Source organism: Solea senegalensis, linkage group LG20 (genome assembly GCF_019176455.1).
Source record: "Solea senegalensis isolate Sse05_10M linkage group LG20, IFAPA_SoseM_1, whole genome shotgun sequence".
Taxonomy (NCBI): domain Eukaryota; kingdom Metazoa; phylum Chordata; class Actinopteri; order Pleuronectiformes; family Soleidae; genus Solea; species Solea senegalensis.
Genome location: NC_058039.1, coordinates 7622627 through 7645812, shown reverse-complemented (window position 1 = coordinate 7645812; position 23186 = coordinate 7622627). Strand labels below are relative to the sequence as shown.

General features: G+C 41.9%; 1 protein-coding gene across 3 annotated transcripts in view; it reads left to right on the top strand.

Moving 5' to 3' along the window:
* Positions 1-21551: 21551 nt before the first annotated feature.
* The window catches only part of runx1t1 (RUNX1 partner transcriptional co-repressor 1), a 56563-nt gene continuing 54928 nt past the window's right edge, over positions 21552-23186 (top strand). For 2 of the 3 annotated variants that reach the window (XM_044052555.1, XM_044052554.1), the window contains exon 1: positions 21552-22080. In XM_044052555.1, the coding sequence (XP_043908490.1) occupies positions 22053-22080 (28 nt within the window). In that variant the 5' untranslated portion in view covers positions 21552-22052. The remainder of the gene's footprint in view (positions 22081-23186) is intronic. The other variant, XM_044052553.1, reaches the window with a different exon arrangement.

The following is a 23186-nucleotide window of genomic DNA, read 5'->3' as shown; positions in this document are numbered from 1 at the left end:
GGGACTAAGTGAGCCTCCATGCTTCTTAAACAGCTGGAGCAGGGTTGCTGGAGGAAATGCAAAGAGAAATGGGGGGGGGGGCATCACAATCCCTGGAGCAGTTGTGTTAAACTATAAATTCATCGGCATATTTCAGTGTGGCTGGCAGCACTAATAGACGCATCTAGTTAATATTTTATTAAGTGTATAATGTCTGTGGGAGCTCAGGGGGAGAAGACAAGGGGTATTGTGACTCTGTCACTGCAGACAGTTATATGTGTCAGGCAGTTAGAGAGAGAGAGTGTCGGTGTGTGCGTGGAGGGTGACAAACATCCCATAATGACCATGCTGTAAAATGGAAGGGTGCAGGCGTCTTTAGGTCGTCTGTGACACAGAAGCGTAGTTTGTGTGACAAACAGCAAAGGCTTTGGTGGTGATGGTGACCTTGTGAATACTCGGTGGTATACAAATACTATTTGGTGATACTGCAACGGTTTACAAAACCCACAGTTTGGTTCGTATTTCCCTTTATCTCCATCTGATCTCTTTTTAATATAAAACAAATGAGATATTCTTACGGACATGTCATGCAATCATGCAAAAACTGGGAGAATGGGGCAGTGTGATTAATCTCATCATTGTCACAATCTTTTTTCAGCAGCAAGAGGGGAGAAGACATTGTTGCATTTAAACATGCTTTTCTTGTATTTGGCTGGAAAAGGTTAACAAATGTTTGCATTTAAGGTAAAAATATAAAGTTTCTGTTCCGTCATATCTTAAAAGAATAGGTTTTCTTGTCACTAAAAAACAGACTAACCCAACTCTCTCCTCCTTGTGCTGTCAGTTGTGACACTGGGGCGACGTCTCCGTAGTCGTAGTGTTGTTGGTTTTTCCGCCATCATCACTCAGTAGAAAACATGCTCCAACACGGGAGAATGGAACGATGCTGTTGGTGCATCCTCTAACTCTGGCCCTCCTCCTGTGTCTTCTCTTGACATTTCTACTAAACAGTCCACGCCTCCGTCGCGTCTTGTGCCAAATGAAAAAAGAAAGCTGTATATATGTTCGTAATCTTTTTTTATTGACTTTTTTTCTCAACAAATAGTTTTTTTATTCTTATAATAATCTAGTATGATCAGAAATGAAGAAGTTTACTTCCTCCCTGTTTTTTGGCCATTGGCAGCCTTATAATGAAGTTGACCTGCATGGAGTCAGGTCATGCTCTATAACCGTCCACCTTGAGGCCTTTTGCAGTCCCAGAAACCCGTCCCGAGTCAAGGAGAGCGGGAGCAGCACGTGTGGTGCCGATCATGGATGCCAATACACCGTCTCCAGAGGATGACTGGAAGGCAGAGAGAGACAGACTTCAAACCCAGATGGGCTTTGATACGGCCTCTGAACTGGTCCCTTGTCATCTAATAGATGGTGGCAAGAGAGAAACGGAGGAGGAGGAGGGAAGAGTTGGCCTGGGGAGTAACTTAAGTGAATAGACTGATCAAAGAGAAGTGAGAGAAAGGAAAACGACAAAGAAATCATACATCAGCCAGAGTCACAGTGGAACATTCACTGACTTACCTCGAAATGTCAATTTGTATTCATTTTATTATCATCATTATTATTATTATTGTTATTATTATTATTATTATTATAATAACAATAAAAATAATAATAATTTTTCAGACTTGATCACTGACAATTTTACAGTACTAACCCTGAAACTAGAAGTTAGATACACTAAATACATACCGCAAGAATAAAAACAAATTTCTCATACTGCAATTCTCCAGGAAAGGAATGAATGTCAGTGTAAATGTTCTGAGGAGTCATGGAGACTGAAAGTGTGTGTGTGTGTGTGTGTGTCAGTGTTTGTGTTTACTGTTTGCTGTCAAGCAAACCTGTTGTTGTGGCTGGTCCAACATGGCTTTTTCAGGATTAAGAGTTTTAGGGTTAGGGTAAGGGGCTAAGGAATGTTATCATGTCCATGAGTGTCCACACAAAGAATGCAAAATCAGCATGTGTGTGCGTGTGTGTGTGTGTGTGTGTGTGTGTGTGTGTGTGTGTGTGTGCGTGTGTGTGCGTGCTGTGTTCTGACATCTGTTTCTGGTGAGGGAGCTAAATGTGTCTTGGATGGACTCTCTGACCAACTGTCTGTCCCAGAGCTTGACTCTGCTGCCGCTAAATCAGCCCTGTTGAAAAGCTGCCATCAAAGCTGGGCTCTGTGTGTGTGTGTGTGTGTGTGTGTGTGTGTGTGTGTGTGTGTGTGTGTGTGTGTGTTTGTACCTTATTTATCATGCTGTTGGGACAGAAATCAGTTCAAATCAGCATCAATGAGTGACTTTTTTTTCCCCTCATTTGTGTAATAAAATCCAGTGCCCGTAAGAACCAGAACCTGAATAAATAAGCGTAAATAAACAGTTAAGGTTAGAGTAAGGGTTTGGGTACAGAGCAAGCAGTTCATACAATTGTGTCTACAGAGGTAATAAATGAATTAAGAAACTGAAGCAAAAACTCAACAAAGTACCACCCAATTTATTTGATTTCAAGTGAAAACCACAAAACACAAGCACCATTGCTTTTGTCCTCATTGCAGATTTTGTCATGTGATTGAAACTTCCACAGTAGTTATTCAGCGGACCTTGGATTCTTGATGGATGGATGGATTCTTGTGAGCTACTGTTTTCATTTATCTTTCAAAATAACCTTTAAAAAAGATCTAGTTTTCCGACTATCACTTGTTTGCCTATAATATGATTGAAAGCTCATGAAAAAAGGGAAAAAATTGACACTGATGATAGCTAAGCCACAATTTCCCCCACTTAAATTTGAACAATATATAATAAAATGATACAGGAAAGGAAGAATTGAAAGACAAGATGGGCCTAAGAGGACAATTTTTTTATATTTAAAAAAAAAAACCACCGTTTGAGTAGCTCTCCTTTCCCTCTCTCTCTCACTTGCTCTTTATTTTTTCTGTGCGCTTATTTTCTGTGGGAGGAGTGGTGGTGGGAGAAAATGTGAGCTCCAGATGTCGAGCCGTCTCTGCAGATGTGCTCACTTAGAGGCCAAGAAACACTAATCTGCTCTGCCGAGCGCTAGAGTGCACACTCGCACGTGCACGTTCAAACATACATTTATTTTTCAAAGAAATCACTTATACCTTCGCTAAATACATCGAAACACAAAGGACATAAAAAAAAAAAACAACAACACTGTATTTCCTTTTACTAACAGTCACTATCCTCCTTCCACTTAACCAGAATGAAACACGGTGGTTCTAAAAATATAAATACTTTCAATGCTCACTGCTTAAATGCCTCCCGGCCCATTAATGCAGAAACAAACCATGTTCCAGGGCCCGAAACCTCGTCCAAGGACGAATGAGATGAACAGGAATGACATTGAAGGGCATCTATATTTATTAAAAACAACATTACAGTGACTTTATTTAAAACCTCAACAACATGTTGCATTTAAAGGAGACTGTTGCGAGTAAAAATGAACAACTGATGAGTCAAATATAAGACGTATTTTCAGCTAAGAATAGAAGACAAATGTTCCCATAGACCATCCCAAATCTCACAACCCAAGGTGATCTATTTGTCAATGAGATACAGATGAAAAATGACAGAAGATACCAACATTGGCCCCGACATCTGCAGTAGAAAGTGTGACTTCATCCTCGAGGTCATTCTTGTCAGGTACATTTTTATTTGGTCTGTTTTTCTGACTCACATTTAACAGTATGTTGCCTCATTGTGTGTGTTTTTTGTGCTGTAAAACTGCACTGATGACTCAATACTGTACATTCAAAGTGCAGTTCATTGCATAAGCCGAAAAAATCTCTCTTTAACTCTTTCTCTGTTTCTTGGTGCGTGTGTGTGTGTGCGTGTGCGTGTGTGTGTGTGTGTCGTGGGCCTGTTGCTCATTATTTGTTCTCGTGTCCTCCCAGCCAATGATTATGGATTGGGCCGTGTTAAATATGGAGAGGGCACTTTATGGTGACAGCTTGACTGGTGCTGCAGCACCTTGATCTTCTCTGATAGGAGGCGAGGGACGGAGAGAGAGGGAGAGAGAGAGGTGAGGGGATGAAGTCATGATGTGAAGCTGTGTGTGTGTTTGTGTGTGAATGTGGGAAAAGATGTTTGAGGGTTAGAGGTGCAGAGAAGTGTTTGTGGATGGGGTGATTTGGGTTAAACGGCATGTGCTTGCATTCTGCCTCGAGTAACAAATCAAAGGCAGCCGCTTTTTAGCAGAATGGTTTGGCTGATCATGGAGGAGCACAGAATAACCAGCAGCAAAGCATTATGAAGGTGTATATATATGTGTGTGTATACATATATAGATATATATTATATATATATATCTGTATATGTATATGTATATATAGATATAGATATATATATATATGTATGTATGTATGTATGTGTATATATATATATATATATATATATATTATTGAAATGTACACAGTTTGAGTTCAATGAATAGCTTGAAATGGTACACATGTAGTGCTAAACTGCCAGACGTTTAAAAAAATGAAGAAGTAAGGTTTACCCAAAACTGAAAAATAATGAATATTTTTATAAACTTCAGGTGCCACACATTTATGGGAACTTCTGCAAGAGTTGAGAAGAAGAGGCGATTTTGATTTCCATTGTAGAAAGAATGCCACGAGTGATGAATCAGAAGTTTAGAACACATTTTGGTTTATAAACTGATTCCATGATTTATTTTTAAACTTCTATGCTTTCATTTCAGAGTACAATGACACATTAAACTGCATATTCTCAAAGTTTTGACCGTTAGTGTATATAAGTATATGTATATAAACTGTATATATATGTATAGTGAATACCCAACTAATAAATGTATCAGAATGAACTACAAAATAAATGGCAGAATCTGAGCAAAGAGGGAGAAATGTGTCAACACAGTGAATAGCACAACCTTATTTGTTGACATTTTTTACAAAAAAAAAGTAACTTAAATAGCCCATAATATGAGTCAGAACTATCGCAAGTGGTGGAGCATGTGGTTGCCGTCTCCCGTGTTGCCGTTGTAGCACAGCACTGAACGTATGTCGTGACATAGCGATAACAACTGTAGTTTAATCAGAAACGATTTTTCCTTTTGGTTAATTCACATTATGTATAATGGAGAGGAGTGCTGCCTGTCACAGGAGTGCAGGGGTCAACCTGAAAGGAGACTGCAAGAAAACAAAAGCATGGAAAGCACAGTGTAGAGACATGAAACGAGTTGAAGAGAGTCATTTAAATGGTGAACGTTACCTACTATTTCTGGCTGGATGTGCTTCTTATTATCACCCAGCTGCACTGGTGCAAGCTTTGCCTAATGCCTTAATCTAGCTGATAGCCACTGCCACCCACCACCACCACCACCACAGTGTGAGACACACGAGCGCAGTAAAGTAGCAGCACTACCTCTGCCAACACTACACACACACACACACACACACTTCAAGCACTCCAGCATATGGGTCAGATCTAATCGCAATAATTTCATTTCCCTCCTCATCAGCTCGTAGCCAGATAGACTGAGTCCCATTTGTAACCACTGCAGCGCCACTGGAAGGAAATATGACAGATAAGAGGACTCTTGTAATAAGCCGGCTGTGTGGATCTGATAAATGAATAGAGCTTTTGCCAGTTAGCTGGAGAAATATATTGTGGAACAGCAGAAACAGCAGAAGTGTGGTAGCTTGAGGATTCATAAAAATAAATGGGGAAACAAATTAACTTTGTTGATTAGCTGCAAGATGAAGAAAGCCACTTGGGAAATCTTTGGTGTGCGAGACATCGTGCTAATATCAAAGCATAGATATTTACGATACAGTAAAGTCCTCACAGGCATCATTTCAGTGACAGTCACTTCTCGGCCTTTCAATAACAAATCACTATCTCTCCCACATGCACACACACACACCTATGTTCAAAAAAGGAAAATCCACCCTGTTCAGCTGTTCCTGGTTAAAAGACAGATGTGCAGCATTGTTTGTCACAGAGAAGAATCTGTTTAGTGCTCAGACGGCCTCACGGCCATATGGTCGTCAGCAGGAGAGGACGACGTGCTCACGCAGAATTCAAAATATAAAGGGGAACAAAGTAGTTTTCGACTTTTTCATTTAGGTTGACAAGGCTGTGTTGTTTATTCCTTTTCTCCATGTAGCATGTCAAATTGTGTCTGATGTGCATTTCCCAGTTCAGGACTAAATATAAATTAGCAGTGGAGGTGTCAAAGAAATGATTATTTTAATAGGGAATAAACCGGAACCAAAGCAGCTCTGAAGAGAGGCTGTTTATCTTTTATGACGTTAGAGTTTTGTTTGTTTTTTCCCTGCAAATCCTATTCCAGTGAAAACAGGTCAAAGGGAAAGTCGAGGGAATTTTCCATGTGCTTGGCTCTCTCCAGGGGAAACGCTTCAGTGCGTCGCAGAGAATCATCCATGCAAGACCCAACACATAAACAGTCACCTTGTCAGTCACCTTGTCAGTCACTCAGCCACTTAGTCAGTAAGCAAGGAGGCTGGTTCAACATCCAGCGAGGCAATCATTGATCATTCCCTTCTCTTCTCACTCACCGTCCGTCCATTCTCCTGAAACTCCCCAACAACATGAGATTTATGGACCTGTAATGATCCAGCGTCTCCTCCACTTACCCATGCTTGGTGGAGTTTCTGGAACTCTTCCCTCCCAATATACTGTACATCCACACATGGTGCGTCTGCAGAGATGGTGAAAATAGTTTTCCTGTATTATTTCCCCTTAGTAAATCCTAAGTTTATATTCTGATGACACTTAGTTGCCTTGATTGAAAGATATAATATGTAACATTTCTGCACGAAAGTGGTGTATTTACATCAAAAATCAGACATAGAAATCTGTATTTCTTTACACACGAGGCAATGGACCATGTCTCTGCTATAACTAATGGGGCAAATCCTGTTTGAATTATTCTCCTGTTACTACTGTTTGCTGTGCATTCTGCCACCAGAGCTCTTTCCATACGTGCAAACACACACAACAAACCAAACGATACAACAAGACAACAATTCCCATGATCCCACGCTGCCTCCCAGAGTCAAATCAAACTAGGTCTTTTGTTATTGTTCTGACTGCGAGAGCCTTAGGGGCAGAAATAACATACTTTGTGTTTTATAGATATAAACATAAAAGTAAACTAATGTTTATTCAAATACCATTGGTGCTAATTCGCCAAAATTGGCGGCTTTCCTGTTGGGTTTCGTCCATAGACCATCGTTGTTGACTTTTTCCTCCGCACCTTGTGTGTTCGGACCCTGATCATTTGTGAAATACTGCAACTATTTGGAAAAAAACATATATAATATGTATATTATATATTATTGCTGCAAATGTATTTGTGTTTGTCAAATTGAAAAACGCAACAGCTCCGTCCTTTGGGGGGGGGGGACGTCCTTTATTCCACCGCAGACATTGGCATATTGACAGCCATGCCGATGTTTAGATGCATAACTCCTGTTACTTAAGCATCAAAGTGTCCTGATTCAAGAGGGACAGAATGTTTTGATGTCTATCCGACCCATCAGATAGCATCTCCATTATTTAAGCCACGTCCTCTCACTGCATATTGATTTAGAAACACGCAAAGGAAAATAAATGACTTTTTTTTTTCTGAACAAGCTTGTAGGGTCATTGAATTGGCATAATTACATCAGTTAAAATGCAAATTCATAGTGTGCTTATTAATTTCTATTCTGCTCATTTCAAATGACTGACTGCACTTAATTAAATCAGACTGATTAGCCCCTTTTCTAGACTTTCCCTTTACAAGCACACAATGATAACAAATACAGCCATTTGACACCAAATCTAAAGCAGAGAGAGAGAGAGAGAGGGAGAGCGAGCTTTCCTTTCTTTGATTCCAAATCCCGTATAGACGTATCTGTGCAGGCAGGTCACAAGAACAACACAAAATGAGATTATGCTGGATTAACACACACACACACACACACACGTGTCACTTGTGTCTAATCTAACTATAGATCAAAAGATTACATCTTCTTCACCCACTCACACTCACACTCCCTTTCACTACTGGCCTCAGGTCTCAGAACTGATTTGTTCCCTTTTATTGGTACTGTGAGACTGAGTCTAACTTCTTAAATTGGATCCTTGAAATATAAATGATTATACAGCAGATAATGGACCATTATCAACAACTAAGATGTGTAATTTGAAATGACGAACAGTGGTGACATCCCTGTGGTACTTCCGACAGTGTATCATTTGTGGTTGTGTCTATCTCTCAGAACCATCCATCCATCCATGTTCTACCACTTTATGCTACACGTGGGGGTCGTTAGGGCTCGCTGTGCCAATCTCAGTTGACACAGGGGCCACATGGAGACTCTCACTCACACACCTATGGTCAATGTAGAATTTCTAATCTTAATCAGCGTATTGCATGTTTTTGGACTGTGGGAGAAAACCCTCTCACACACGGCAAACTCCATGCAGGAAGGTCCTTGTTCTGACCGGGTCTTCTTGAACCACGTGGCCCACTCAGAACCAGAAGACAAATAATGAAGTTTGTGCCATTGCTCTGTGTCTCTTACAGTCGAGCTGGGTAATCTGAGCATGTACTAAAGTGTACATGCTCAAGTGAATAATCCCCTGTCAGTGCAGCTACCCACCTTGCATATGAAATAAATCCCAAACAGTTTTAATGGTGTGATGACGACAAGGAGAAAAACAATATGCAGAAATGAATTAAAAAAACAAACAAAAAACTGCAATATTTAAAAAGCTGCACCCCAGTACCTGGCGAGTTAATGGCTGAAAGGGATCCTGCTCCTCAAGAGTTTTTCTGAGCTTTGATTGCAATTAAGAGAGGAATTATCTCACCGGGGAGCGTGGGTAGAGGGAGGTTGGATCTGGCTGTGAAGTGTGTGTCATTACCAGGATCTCTCCCTTTCTCTTTTCCCCGTTCCCTTTGTGTAACCCCCTTCCCCTTTGTCTCGCTCATGGTTGAGGTTGTTCTACAACTGGAGCTTGACAATGTCACAATATTAGCGAGAGCCGTAACACAACGTGCATTGGGTATACTGCATGCGGGTTTGATTATTAAGCGAAAACGGGACATATTTATACGCTTGGTAACTCAACTCCTCTGCAGCGATGCAGGAACTCTGCATTTGCACACATGCAACAACATGTGCTTGCACTGTCAGCCCGTCTCGCGGCATCGATGGTCCCCAAGACAGGTTCAACCCCCCCTCCCCCCCCAACTCCTCCCCGTCACACCCACCTCTTCTTCTCCACCACTGATTTGACAATCACTGCGTAATCTCGGGCTTAAGTGACTCTTTTTAAAAATGCCGTGGGCACTGGGGTCATGATATTTCCATTTAATTACCGTGCCACATTATCACCATAAAGCACTTTCCACCTCTCTCACAGTTCTAATTACATTGTTCTGATTGCCCTGACACATCCTTTCATCCGCTGATGCACTTTGCGAGTGTGTGTGCAAAAAAAAGAAAAGAAGAGACTGAGCAAGAGAGAGAGAGAGAGAGAGAGAGAGCACCAGTGAACCCCCTTTCCTCTCTGATGAAGATTTGTTTCAAAGCTGCGACTGCTGCGACAAAATAGAATGTCCATTTGGGCCCCGACTTTTTTCTGAATTTTATAATCTTCACTCTTGCACAACAGTGTAGGTGTTCCTGATAAACTGCCAGCTGGATGAATGTCATACACACATACACACACACACACACACACACACACAGAGTCAGATCAATTATGCATTTTTCCTCTACCTCTTGAAACGGCAGATGGTCAATTTATCCCTTTCTCTTAAATCTACGTAAACAATAAAGCATTTATATTGGACAAAATTATCATTGTCAGTAAATTTAACTTTCTTTTTTTTTCTACATCCAACATTCTGTTTAATTAAAGGATTATTTTATGGTTGAGCAACTGAAAATAAACATAAACACGGTGAATTTACAGCTAAAATGGATTCCCTCAGAGGGTGGAGCTAAAAGACTGTGAAGAAGCTCTGCTCATTAAGGAAAAGAGGGAAAATCTATATAATTGTGTACCAGGAGAAAATTCAACAAGGATACATTCATATTTGATCTAAAATCATTTAATTTGGTCACATCTCGTTTTTCCACTACCCTAATCCGGCACGTTTTTTTGTGCTTTTTTGTGCTTTTCCTTTGAAACCAGAATCCTGGATTCAAAACTCATCTGTGACAGACATTCTCCTGTTATGTTATTTGACTCCAGATGTGAAAGAAAGCCTCCTGCGTGGCTTAGATTTGGTTACATTGCCATTTAAAAAAATGATATCTGTGACCATGAATATTGAATTATTATAAAACAGTGCATTTGTTTGTAACTTTTACTGTTACTGTAAAAAGGTCTGAAGGGACCATTGGCTCCCGTGCCGCTCCGCGCTGGAGATCAGTTAAAAAGACTTAAATGCAGAAAACATGTGTTGATCGCCAACATTTAGCAAGGAAATTTCAAAAAAATCGCAGCGTATTTTAGTGACAGCGCTGCCAAAAGCAGCGATCTGGAGCCACATCCTTCATCTCAGTTCAGTGACTGTGTCCGCTCCTCGTCATGCAGGACGTACTGAACGATTCTGTGAACAAATCGTTTTAATTGACTGACTGTAATGATCCGGTGACACCGGAAACAACCAGCGTAATAAAACGTCGTCACAGAGTCGAGCCGTGCTGGAACGGGGTTGTGGAAAAGCGCCTGCATGACTTCAGTTGTGAGCTTTAAACACCCTAACTCCCACCACCACCACCACCCCCATTTTACTTGTCACAGTGTCCCCACGCCGTTATGAGGTCTTTTCTCTGCTGGTGGCAGTGTGTGATGGGGGAGGGGCCCGAGGGCTGCAGTTTCACCAGGTGGGCTCTCTGCTAAATGGCCGCCGCTCGCTTGATGTGCCCATTAAAGGCAGTGAAGTGGTGATACTGTTGGACAAACCCTCTCCTGTGTGAAAAGTGTACGAACCCTAGTGTGTTTCCATCGGTGGTCCCCATTCCCTTTACCTCTCTTATCCGCTGCTCTGTTCCACCCATGCTGACAGGGCGTCCAGGGATGTGGTACATGACTCTTTGACACTTTGCATTTCCCCCCGGTGTCTCTCTCTCTCTCTCTCTCTCTCTATATATATATATGTATATATACATCTGTGTGTTAAAGGGAGAGAGCAGCAGGTATAGAATTTAAATGGAAGCTTGAGTGGTTTGTATTGAGTGGATAGAAGAACAGTCTTTTCATGTTTTGTGTGGGCAGTTGAAGGTCACCGAGCAATTAGAGTCTCAGTAGGGTAAACGCTAAATAATGCACCTCATGTAAACCGAATATATGATTGTATTAAACAAAACCTTGTCTTGATCTACTTCAACAACGACGATGGGAACATGCAGAAGCATGCCCAGATAGAATTATTCAAGTATGTGGCATTTACTGTGCTTGCTTTAAAATGGATTATGTGTGCATTAGTATTTTAAAATATATATGTAAAAAAAAAAAATACTAAATTCATTTATTTGCACACGTTGTCAAGCGAATATTTATTTCTGGCTTTGAATGCCTGCGCCTCTTCCTCTGTGGCCATGGCTACTTTGCAAAATCAAATCTTAGTTTATCGCTTTAAATATAACTAGTATTGCACTCTTGGATGTTTTTAAATAGGCGTTTGTATGTGACTGTTCTCCCGCTGTAACGTTCAGTCTCTGTCACAATCCAGTAAATTGGGGGAAGTTCTCTGTCTGTTTGGGTTCGTGTGCCTCAGGTAAAATAACAGTTAACCTAAATACTGGCTCAGTCTTGTGTAACTTGCTCATTCAGCACTTGACCCCGAAGATTCACAGATAAAGGTCTGTTTTACAGTTCAGTCATAATTAAATTAATGAACTTCTTTTGTTTGCGTCACCGTCTATGAAACAAACCGTTCCGTTATGGAGATATTGGCCTCCGTCATGTGGCTCCGGTGTCATCAACAGATTTATAATCAACTTTCATTCATCGGCCTTTTAAATTCACCACTATTTCCCTTTGAAAGGGAAAGTATGAGGCTATTGTGTGCGTTACTATAGCGACCATGTCACATCTAACCATCCACACAATGTGGTGTATGCATTACATATGTTACTGTTCCATACGGGCTCCGTGCAAGGTCAAATACAGGCACAATAATTACTAATATAATACAAAGCCTCACGTAGCATGATGACTTCTCAGTGTCTGCAGTGAAGTGGAGGGAGCTGGATCGTGTGACTGGGATGTGAAATACATGGGGTTGTGGGAGAAGAGGCAAAGTGTGTCCGTTTGTCTGTGTGTGATTGCATCAGTGTGCAATGAACAAAGGTGTGTGTGTGTGTGTGCGTGTGTGCGTGTGTCGCTCTCAGCCTTTGACGACCTTTGCGTGTTGCCGCTGTGAGCGGAGTGACCTGGCTGTACTCATTAAAACCAATGGAATGGATCATTCCCCGCTAATTGTTTTCCACTGACAAATGGCTCCTCTGACTCCTGAAGACTGCTGCAGGGGCCCAGGCTGCCTACAGCACAGTCACTTCACTAATGAGAACCGCTGGTTTGTGTGTGTGTGTGTGTGTGTGTGTGTGTGTGGGATTGTGTATACTGTTGTGTGCTGCCAGCCCTCGCTGTGCAGCGGCATGTGTAAAGTCGGAAACATTGCTACATTAGGCTCAACATAAGCCATTAAGTCATTTCTCTCGTGTCAATCACCCTAACACCAAGGTATTGTTAACAAGAAAAGTATTCCATCCAACTGCTTAAAAAGTCTTTATTTATAATTCCAGGCACTACAGTGTAATGTGTGGATGGCAGTCATTTTAGTAGGTGAATGTTATTTTGCAATTTTTGGTAAAATTATACTTCCTGTTTTTTTTTAAAAAGTCTCTTAAACCAGCACTCTTCTCTGCTCCTCAATTTTACATTTAATCCTTAACTACCTCTAACATCTGTTCCAATTGAAACTATTAATTGATTATTAATCGATTACTAAATTAAGTATTTTGATAATCGATGAATTGTTTTGAAGCTTTCTTTTGTGTTATTAAAACAAGATTTCTGATTGTGGTAGCTTCTTAAATGTAAATATTTTCCCTCATTTCTTTGCTCCATATAACAAACGGAATAATTGTCATGGTTAAAATAAACCAATATTTGCAGCCATAGCAGGAAAAAGGAAGCAAAAAAAATTGTTTTACATTTTATGAAACGATATTATTAACACCCTGACATTTCTTGAGGAAGTGTAAATATATAGTGTAATATAATCTTAACTGAGATAAGTACATTGTTAAGGTAAGGAAAACATTAAAATGACTAATTCATTAAGGATATTCTGTCATCATCATCATCATCATCATCAAGGTTACAATAATTAACATGGGGGTCATATTCTAATTCTTAAACAATGCGGCTCATGCGTTAAACAAACATTGACTGATAGCAGGAAGTAGGAAGCAGGAAACGGCGTGCCATCTTCCACGTCTTGCACGTCTTTGTCTGCTGTGACTGTAACAATGTCACAGTACTTCCTCCCGTGCTCCACATGCACAACAGTCTGCCAACATGTGTTAAAACGGACTCTTGTCGTTGTTTTCCTTGTTTGCTCTCAGCTATATTTCCACTGCTTTTTCATTCCCTTTACATTCGCTGCCATCTCTCCATTCCTGTGAACAGCATGTTACCACACACACACACCTCTCTTTTACCCCATTGTCCCTCTCTCTGTTTCCACCTGTTCCATGGTCCACTGGATTCCTGTGAATCCTATTAGGGGACGCCCCTCAGCACCCTTAGCCCCTCCCCAGCCACACTACCTGGCACTAATCCATCAGAGGGGCAGTCAGGCTGTGCACCACCCCACCACCACACCTTCCCGCTACCCACCAGTGCCCAGTGCTGCAGCAGAGGCCCCAGCTGGGGGACCGCCAAAGCTTGGTCGTTATTAGATGACGGATAGCTTCATATCAGGTGTGTAAAGCGGGCGAGCGTCGGAGAGGACCATCTGGACGATGATTTGGGGGAAGTTGGAAAGTCGAGTCCTCGAGCGCGGTATAGCAGGGCGGATGATGATGATGGATGGGGCCGGGAGTATTGCTGCCAATCACAGGAACCTTTGGCAGCTATTATAAATACGTTCATAAACACACCGTTTCATGATCACATAGTATGCAGCCGTCTGAATTTCACTCGTTCACACCTAACTGAAGGGGTGAAAAAAAATTCATCCAATGTTTGTATTTTGTTGCATTACCTTGCCTACATTCAGAAATAACCCACATTAATAGACAATAAGTTAACCCTTATTACCATCATGGTAATCAGATTTATTTTTGATTTTATGGCTGCAGTTATTCAACCATTTAGGTATTATGGTACTGAGAAGCTATGTCACAAATCTCGTCTGAGTTTGGACGGTCGTCCCGCAGAAGTCCTGAGGTTCTACCGTAATAACAAGTATACGGGCGCAAAACTCTATTTCTCTGCTGCCGCCCGGTTCAGAAGGACATTTGTATTCACATTTAAGAAGCTGAAAAATCACAGAAACTAGAAAATATTCACATTTAAGAGGCTGAAAAATCACAGAAACTAGAAAATATTCACATTTAAGAGGCTGAAAAGTCATAGAAACTAGAAAATATTCACATTTAAGAAGCTGAAAAATCACAGAAACTAGAAAATAAAACATTTAAGAAGCTGAAAAATCACAGAAACTAGAAAATATTCACATTTAAGAAGCTGAAAAATCACAGAAACTAGAAATATTCACATTTCCTCTCCGTGGAAGTCCTGAGGTTCTACCGTAATGACAAGTATATGGGCGCTCTGCTTTCCGGTGTCCATCCATCGTCTTCTACAGCTTTGTCCTCCACATGAGGGCTGACATAGGGTGAAAGGCAGAGTCACACCCTGGACAGATCGCCCAGTCCATAGTTTTTGAATTTTCTAGATATCACAAACGGTCTAGCAGTTACGGTAATGAGAAGTACTCATGCCGTCACAGAAGGGTTAAACCTGTGAGTGGAATAAAAGTCCTATGTATGTAACATAAGTAACGTTAGCATTTACATTAACGCTGGAACTCAACTTGGAAAACACTGCTCAACAACATTTTATTGTTCAAAATGTAAAAAATGTGCATTGAACTTTGGACCTCAATGAGCTGAATAGTAATAAAAAACAGTCTAAATACATCTGTGCTGATGAGGTCGTGAAATTTCAATGAATGAAATGTTTCGCGCTCGTATATCCAAGGGTATTAAACGTCCTTTCCCCGACGTGAATAAACAGAGAGGCCATAAAAAACAACACACTTCTGTTTCCCGAGACAAAGGAATAATGCTAGGTGGTTAATTACCTTCTGAGCAGATGAATAGTTTCATCATTTGTGTCCCACTGTACATTTGTTTTGCAAACATCAAGAGGCTCAGAGAGTGATTCATCGATGGAGTGACATTATAACAAAGGGATTAGTCGCTCGGCTCTCAGAAGCAAGCAACAGTGGTAGGAATTACAGAGAAACGCCTGTGTGGCATTTCTATGAATTAGTGGGGGAGAATTGTGGGGATGACAGAGCCTCTGTAAAACATGTGGCCTCAAAAGTCTAAAATCTAGTGTACGTGCAGTTAAATGTTATACACCCTTGTCTGTTGTTGTGTGTATAACATCCCAACGATACATAAAGAATATCTGGCTTCTTAATTTACCCACGCTATTTGAAAACCCTCTGGAGATGTGTTGTAAAGGTCTCATTGACTGAGTGCACTTCCAGTTGTTAAAACACAGACCCCCGTCTTTGGCAAACGACAAATCCACTCCCTCGTCCCCCGGTGTGTAAACCCAGGTCTTAACTTCCAGAGGTTCTGCTGCTCGCTTTGAGAGGCGCGCACAGACTCTCTTGTCGGAGCGTTTGACGACGAACGCAACAGAGCGTCTCTCGCGTCTCCTCTGTCGTCCTCTCGTCTGTCGACTTTTTCCCTTTCATTCTCCACAAGCGGTGGGAACAGAGGAGTGAAGAGGAAGAGAGGAGAGGGATTTGGGAAGAGAGAGAGGCGGCGGCGGCGGCGTTGGTTGCAAGGGGAGATGTGTTTTTCACATGTTCACATCAAATGCACGTGGAAAACTACAGCGCCACAAGGGATTGTGGGATACCTGCTAAGCCTCAGCAGACTAGCAATGTCAGGCATGTATATACATATATATATATATATATATATATATATATATATATATATATATATATATATGCATAAACTGCCATTTTGAGAGTGGGGATATCTTCTATTTCTTTATTCTTTCAGGTGACTGTTGTGTTTGTTTGGTACACATGGAGTCTGTGCGCTAATGGGCCTTGACATTACTCATGAGGGATCTTAAAAGTTACTAGCTTTCATATTTATATGCTGATATTTGGTCTGCAGAAGTGAACACTCACATTTTAATGGAGGAAACATGGATGTTGTCGCCCACTTATTCCTTCGCTGCGAGCCAGACAGTGGGCTCAACTCAATAATTCCTACGTGAGAGAGGGAGGGAGAGAGAGAGAGAGAGAGAGAGAGAGAGAGAGAGAGAGAGAAATCCCTCTCCAGACACTGTACCTGTGTAAGATGCTGCTGCACTGCTATCCCACCGTGCACCTCTTTTCTTTCCATCCCTCCCTCCCCACAATCCCTTTTCGTCTGACGTGGGTTAATAAATTGACTTGTTAAACTCAGATATTACTCATGAGCTGTAGGAAAATATGCAGAGACTGTCATTAATGTGTTAATACTGTAGTATTTCAAATATCAACCCTTAAACTATACACGAGTGTACATGTCTGCCACGCAACTATTCTTTTGTGAGTTTTATTCCTGAAATTATCTTGTCTCGGGAGGATAAATAAAAATAAATAAAGTCAAAACAAGTTAACTGAAGTTACCCAAGTCTGTTTACATCAGTGTAGATCTGCTTTAAAATACAAAAATAGAAGCTTTTTTATAGCCTAAGAATAGGCCTTTAATATGTACTTTAAGCAACAGCCATGCTTTAGCCGGTTTTTGTTATCATAAAAACAGTTTCTGAAAGCTATGAAGTTGTACTTTAAAGCTTTTTAAGGTTAAAGTTATTACGGTCATTTCACTCACAGAATCAGCGTCTTTTGTCACCACAGAGGAGAGTTGGAAAAACGCCTGTACGTAGTTTTTGAGCCTGTTTTTGGACATTGAGACAAAGACACAAAACAAATGTTATTTTAAATGTGTTTTATACTGCACACATTTCTAATTTAACACACAAAATCTGGTGTTCGTGTACACCTGCAGTGTTTTTTCATGCAGTGAATTGTAAATAACTGCCAGACATTCTGAAAAACTGGGCAAAAGCACTTAGTCACAGGATCATTTCTCGCCCCTTTTATGGTTAAAATAAAGAAGAAAGTCCAGACGGACATTTTGAGGCTTTAAAGGGTTAAATCTAAAGCGGTTAACCAAATCTCTGCGTCTCTCAATGTGCATGTTCCAACCAAATACTCTTGAAACTGAATTCAATAAAAAAATATGAATTCTTCCCTTGACAGATTGGTAACCTTCTGTCTCATCAATGCTGCCACAGATTCATCACGGTTCAAATCTCTCTTGAGTCTCTGTTATCATTACCTTGAGCGTTCCTCTGTCAAAAAAGACTTCACTTCCAAACTTTCCCGTACTCTGCATTTATGCAGCGCACAGAGTGGGCACTTGAGAGAAACTTTGCACCGTCCTGCGTTTCATTTCTACCATTTCATTTATTTATTTATTTTTTTTTTAAATCCTCTCTTTTCTTTACTTAACAACGGCCGTGTAAGGTGGAGAACATTGTTGGCTTACAGCATGTGAAGCTGAGGCCAAGAAATATTCATCAGCTTCCACTTTATGAATGATGGGAATAGCAACTTTTAAGCACTGACACCCCCTCCCTCCCCCACTCCCCCACTCCCCCACTCCCTCACTCCTGTCCTGTTTACTTTAATGTGCGGTGTCAACAACAACATGCAGAACTATGTGTTCTGCTTCACTTACTTAAATGGCCTCTCCTCTTTTCCTGTTGCTTTCAGTCTTTTGTTGTGTTTGTGACGGCGATCGGCCGCTCGGCCTCAGGCGCTGTTGATCCAGTGTCAGATAATTAGAGGGGTTCGATTGGTACTTGTTTACTGTCAACTCCCAACTTATAGTTGTGTGTGACTGTGTGTGTGTGTGTCTGTGTTACAGGTGGCCGCCCAGTAGGTGGGAAAATGCAGGAAGTCTGCTTGTCTGTGTGCACATGTATCAGGCACAGCATGTTTTTCCCTTTCAGAGGCGAAGTATCCTGTGTGTGTGTGTGTGTGTGTGTGCGTGTGTGCGTGTGTGTCGCCGATCACACTGGGCGGCTGACTTCCAGGAACCCCTGCAGCAAAAACAGGCACTGTGTGTTTCCTGCTCTCACGCGCCGTTATCACAGGACACACACACACTCACACACACAGATCATTGCCCTATTCTCTTTTCCCTTGCAGGTTTCCTCAACGCCTATCCTTGTGCCTCCGGCCGTCAAGATGTTTCGCTGTGATTGTCATGAAAGGACCAGCTCTTTGAGAACAAACCAGCAGACGCAAATTAGGTGAGAAGTGACGGCATCCACGCGGCCCCTCGCTGGCTTTTCTGATCACATTTTCGTGCGGGGGCGCATTTCTTCTGGAGGTCACACAAACTTCGTCTTTTCTGTCTTTTTGGTGTTCCACCTTCCCCTCCTCTTTCCCTTCCATCCCTCACCTTCTTACTCGTACACCCCGCGCTGCTCCCTGCCAATGCACGACACTGACAAAAGGAAATCGAGAATGGAATATAGAAGCAAATCATCCTCGCTCTGTGCTCGTAAGAGTCACTGTATCCATCCGTATTTTCTTTGACAACAATGCAACCCAGCGCTGAAGCGCTCCAGATGACACGGGAGAGATGAGGGTGAAAGGGAAAAGGCAAACGAAAAGAGAGGAATGCACAATGGCACTGTTGCAAACAATTGCCATTAATGGCATCATCTTCTCCCCACTGAGATTGTGTTGAGGGAACAATGAGCTCCATGTTGGTTCGCTAACAATTCACTCATTGTTTTACATAATGGTAACCGGCGGATAAGCGTCAAAGCTACTCTTGATGACGGTTCCATTAAGGAATATAAAAAAAAAAGAAAGAAAAGAAATTAATTTCCCAGTAAAAACACACTGAATGACATTTCCCGTGTATTTCAGCAGCAGTGAAGTTCAGTTCTGGGTCTGCATGTAACGGCGACGCGATCTTCTGGTCGCGTTGTCTCAGCCAGAATGCAGACACTGCAGTATAGAATATAATAGAAAAAGACGAGCACCACATCGAGCTGAATGTTTTATGAGATGTTATGAACGGGCTATGGTGCATGACTTGTTCAGCCATGCAGTTCAAGTGGACCAGTTGTTATCACCGAGTTGTAAACGTAGCTTATGCTCTGTGCTTTTCACTGGCTCTGCAGGCTAGATGACTTCCAGATGGTGCAGGGAAAGTGTTTGCCTTAAGTTACTGCAGGCCAGTGTGTCTGTGCCTTATTCAGCTCAGGGAGACACACACAGTGTATGTGTGTGTGTTTAAGTGTAGACATGCTTCATACAATTTTTTTTTTTGCACACACTCACAACAGCCAACCGGCTTCTCAAGCACTCAGCGTGCTGGTTAGTGTCCATGACACCCCACTGCTGTCCGAGCAAGTGTTTCACACCACGGGGTCCAAAATTAGAAAATGCAAACAAACAAAGATGAGATTTAAATGTGCATTAAATGACATTTTGGTTGCTAGATCCGGGGGTTCCTGTCTGTCCTGAAGCTCCACTAAAGCCATGTGAATGTGGTGGTGAAGGACACGCCGTTGTGTTCTTATCTGTCCCATTGTGTCCACGTAGGAATGACGCACATGATAAAACAAAACAGAAAAGACTTCCCCAGTCCTATTCTTTGCAAATATGAGGCTTAATCTGGTAGAGAGAGGCGAGTCGAGTCGGACATTAGCTATTTTCACAAGCAGAAGTCAAGTCAAGACTATCCAGAAAAGTGTATACATATACACCCACTACGGCTCAATAACTTACCTGGGCACGTCTTTGCATAATAGAAGTAAGAAACAAACTAACTGACACACACAAACCATGAATATAAGATGTAAATATGGTGTTTTTGTTTCTTTTTGTTGCCGTTTTTTTTTCTCATGTCCGTCTGATAGAAAGTTACAGTCTCATTGTTTCACGCAGATCTGATGTTTTGTTTCATCTCCTCGTCGGTGTCTGTTAGATTGTCCTCACTAACTGCAGAATCCTATTTGAATGGATTTTGTTTTTGTCGACGCGACTTTCACACAAAGGCTGTTGTTTGTCCTCCGTTTGAAACCAATGATTTCCACTGTTTCAAACGCACCTCAAACTCAGCTGCCTGTTATTTTTAACCAACGTACTTATTTTAACCCACACTGCCATCTTGCCCTAAACCTAACCAAGTTCTTTTTTTAGTGGTAACATAACCAATCCCTAACCGTAACCAGTGTTAATCAGTGCAACCAAGACAACAAGGGGGTGCTATTTCAGGTCCTTCAGGCTGTAACTCTGGATTTGTCTATTTTAAGGCTGCTGGAGCCTCATGTGAGCATCAGCGGCATGTGTGAAACATCTTGTTGTTTCCTCACTTTCACTGGGGAGCAACTTCACGTCAGAGAGTTCATACAAAAACTGGAAAACTGTGTAAAAGCAGCAACAAAATGCTAACATGTATCAACAGCTCTTAGTTTACGTCATCAAGTTGCGCCTTCTTGTCCTTCTTCTACAGTAAACTGTATTTTCTACTGCACACCTACTGCTTATCTCTTAGTGAATTCATTTCCAGTGTTTGATTAACAGCAGACAAGGGCTTTTCTGCATGTTCTCCCCATGTGTGCGTGGGTTTTCTCCCACAGTCCAAAAACATGCAGCTTTAGAGATTAGGCAAATTGGACACTCTAAGGCCACCTCCAGGCGTAATCGGCACGAAGTGTAGATGATCTTTTTCTCTGCCGTTGTCAAAAAGATCCCCGTAAAAAACAGGAAACCCCCTCTATGTGGCCCTGTGATGGACTGGAGACCTGCCCATAGCTGGTGTTCCCCGCTTTGTGCCCTATGTCAGCTGGGATTGGCACCGGCGCCCGCTGTCACCCTCATGTGGAGGATAAAGTGGTAGAAGATGGATGGATGGAAACATTCATATAACATGAACAGACGAAACGTCTCTCTCAAGAAAGACTTGAAAACTTGTCCTTTATTAGTTTGATTCCACTCACTTTCGTTTCACTGAGAGCTCTTGACGTGAAAAACGCGTAGAACACATTTCGACTTGACCTGACCCTGCTTTTTCCAACCTGTTTTAGGACACACAGATGCTGGCTGCTGCCCAGTCGCCTCCCTAGCCCCCTCCTCCTCCTCTTCCTCCTCCTCCTCCTCCTTCAGTCCCGCCCACCGCCACCTGGCTCTGCTGCGCACCGCCGACTGGAGGCAGAGTGCAGCTACTCCGCAGAGAACAGGGAGCCCCGGTGCCGAGGCTGTCTGCATTTATTTCACTCACATTTTAAAGACCGATTTCTACGACCTTGATTAACTCCACGTTCGAAAGATTCCCGAGGAAAGTGCGAAGACGAGCCGAAAAAGAATCCGAGGGTGTCGTGCGCACTGCTGCATCCATCCTCTCCATCTCTTTCTCGTCTCTCCTCCTTCTCAGCCTCTTTTTCTTTCTTTTTTTTCTACAAGACTCTTCCATCGTGCGTAAACCCAGTGGCTGTTCGTTCACTGTCCTCCTTCTTCAGTCGGAGTTTGAACCACGTTTCTGAGCTGCTGGAAGTGTACAACCAGAGAGCTGGCCGGACTCTGCCGCTTTCCTCCTCCCGACACAAGTGGACCAGAGACTGGAGCTCGCGCGCAATCAGAAGGACTGGAAATTATTTAGCCCTCTCACATCAACGAACCGTATGGTGGGAATTTCTGCCTCTTTTCAGTGTAAGTGAAGCTCTTTCCTTCTGCGCTGCTTCTCGTTGCGCCAAACTACGAACAGCAGCGCCATGAAAACGCTGATTTCCTTCTGTGTTTCTTGTCAATGAACGTATGCGCTCTTTATGTGGGTAAATAGTGACAATGTACACGCGTGGAATTCAAACAAATTCTTCTTTGTTTTAATTCATTTTGAGAATTCGATTTTATTTTTCATAGCCCGGGTGGGACATATTGCTCGGGAGCGAACAACGCGTGTTTATATCACTTTTTGTTATTATAAATCATATCAGTCTATTAAAGAAATTACTTTACGACATTACAACTCAACAATTTGGACACTTGGAATCTGACGATCGGGCAATAATCGGCTCGTGACAAAGACTAATTAGCGCTCCACAAATGACCAGCTCAGATGGTTAAATGGAGACATCATTGCGCAGCTGTCCCCGCTGAGCCACAGTCAAAGCACTTTGAACTGTGCAGGATGCAGAGACGTCCTTGGGCAACAGGAGACTCACGTTGACTGGTCAAGTATAAGACTACGTTCCTCACATCTGTCAGGATCTGAAAGTAACCTTCACCTCTGAGGAAGAGCAGTCTCTGTCAATTCAGTCTGATAAAAATAGTTTGGTTTCGTTTATTTTAAAAAAGAAGAAACGTCTACATGTTGTGTGATTAGTCATTCTTTTCCCAGAAACTGTGTTTTTTGGTGTTGTGGTGGACATTTTTTTTAATGCAGCAGTTTTGTTTTTTTGCTCCTCTCCTGCAAAGCATTTTTGCATTTTAAAGTTTTCATTTAAAAAAAAACAAAACAAACACTCTAAAAGATCTGTTACAAAGCGTCAAACACATCATCCTCTCAGGTCCATGTGAAGTTTCCATCTCCACCCGCTGCGACTTTGTCATCCTCACACAACCATGAGCCTAGAGAAGGCATAAAAAAAAAAAAAGAAAGAAAAGGAAACAGATTCCTTTTTAAATGGAGTGGCGTAGAGTTGCAATTGAAGGGTTTGTGCTATATTTTACTCCGGTGGGAAGGTTTACCCCAACTGGGAAAAGAGCAGACATGCGGGTTAGCCAGGGAGGCTGCTGGGCTCAATCCTGTCCATGTT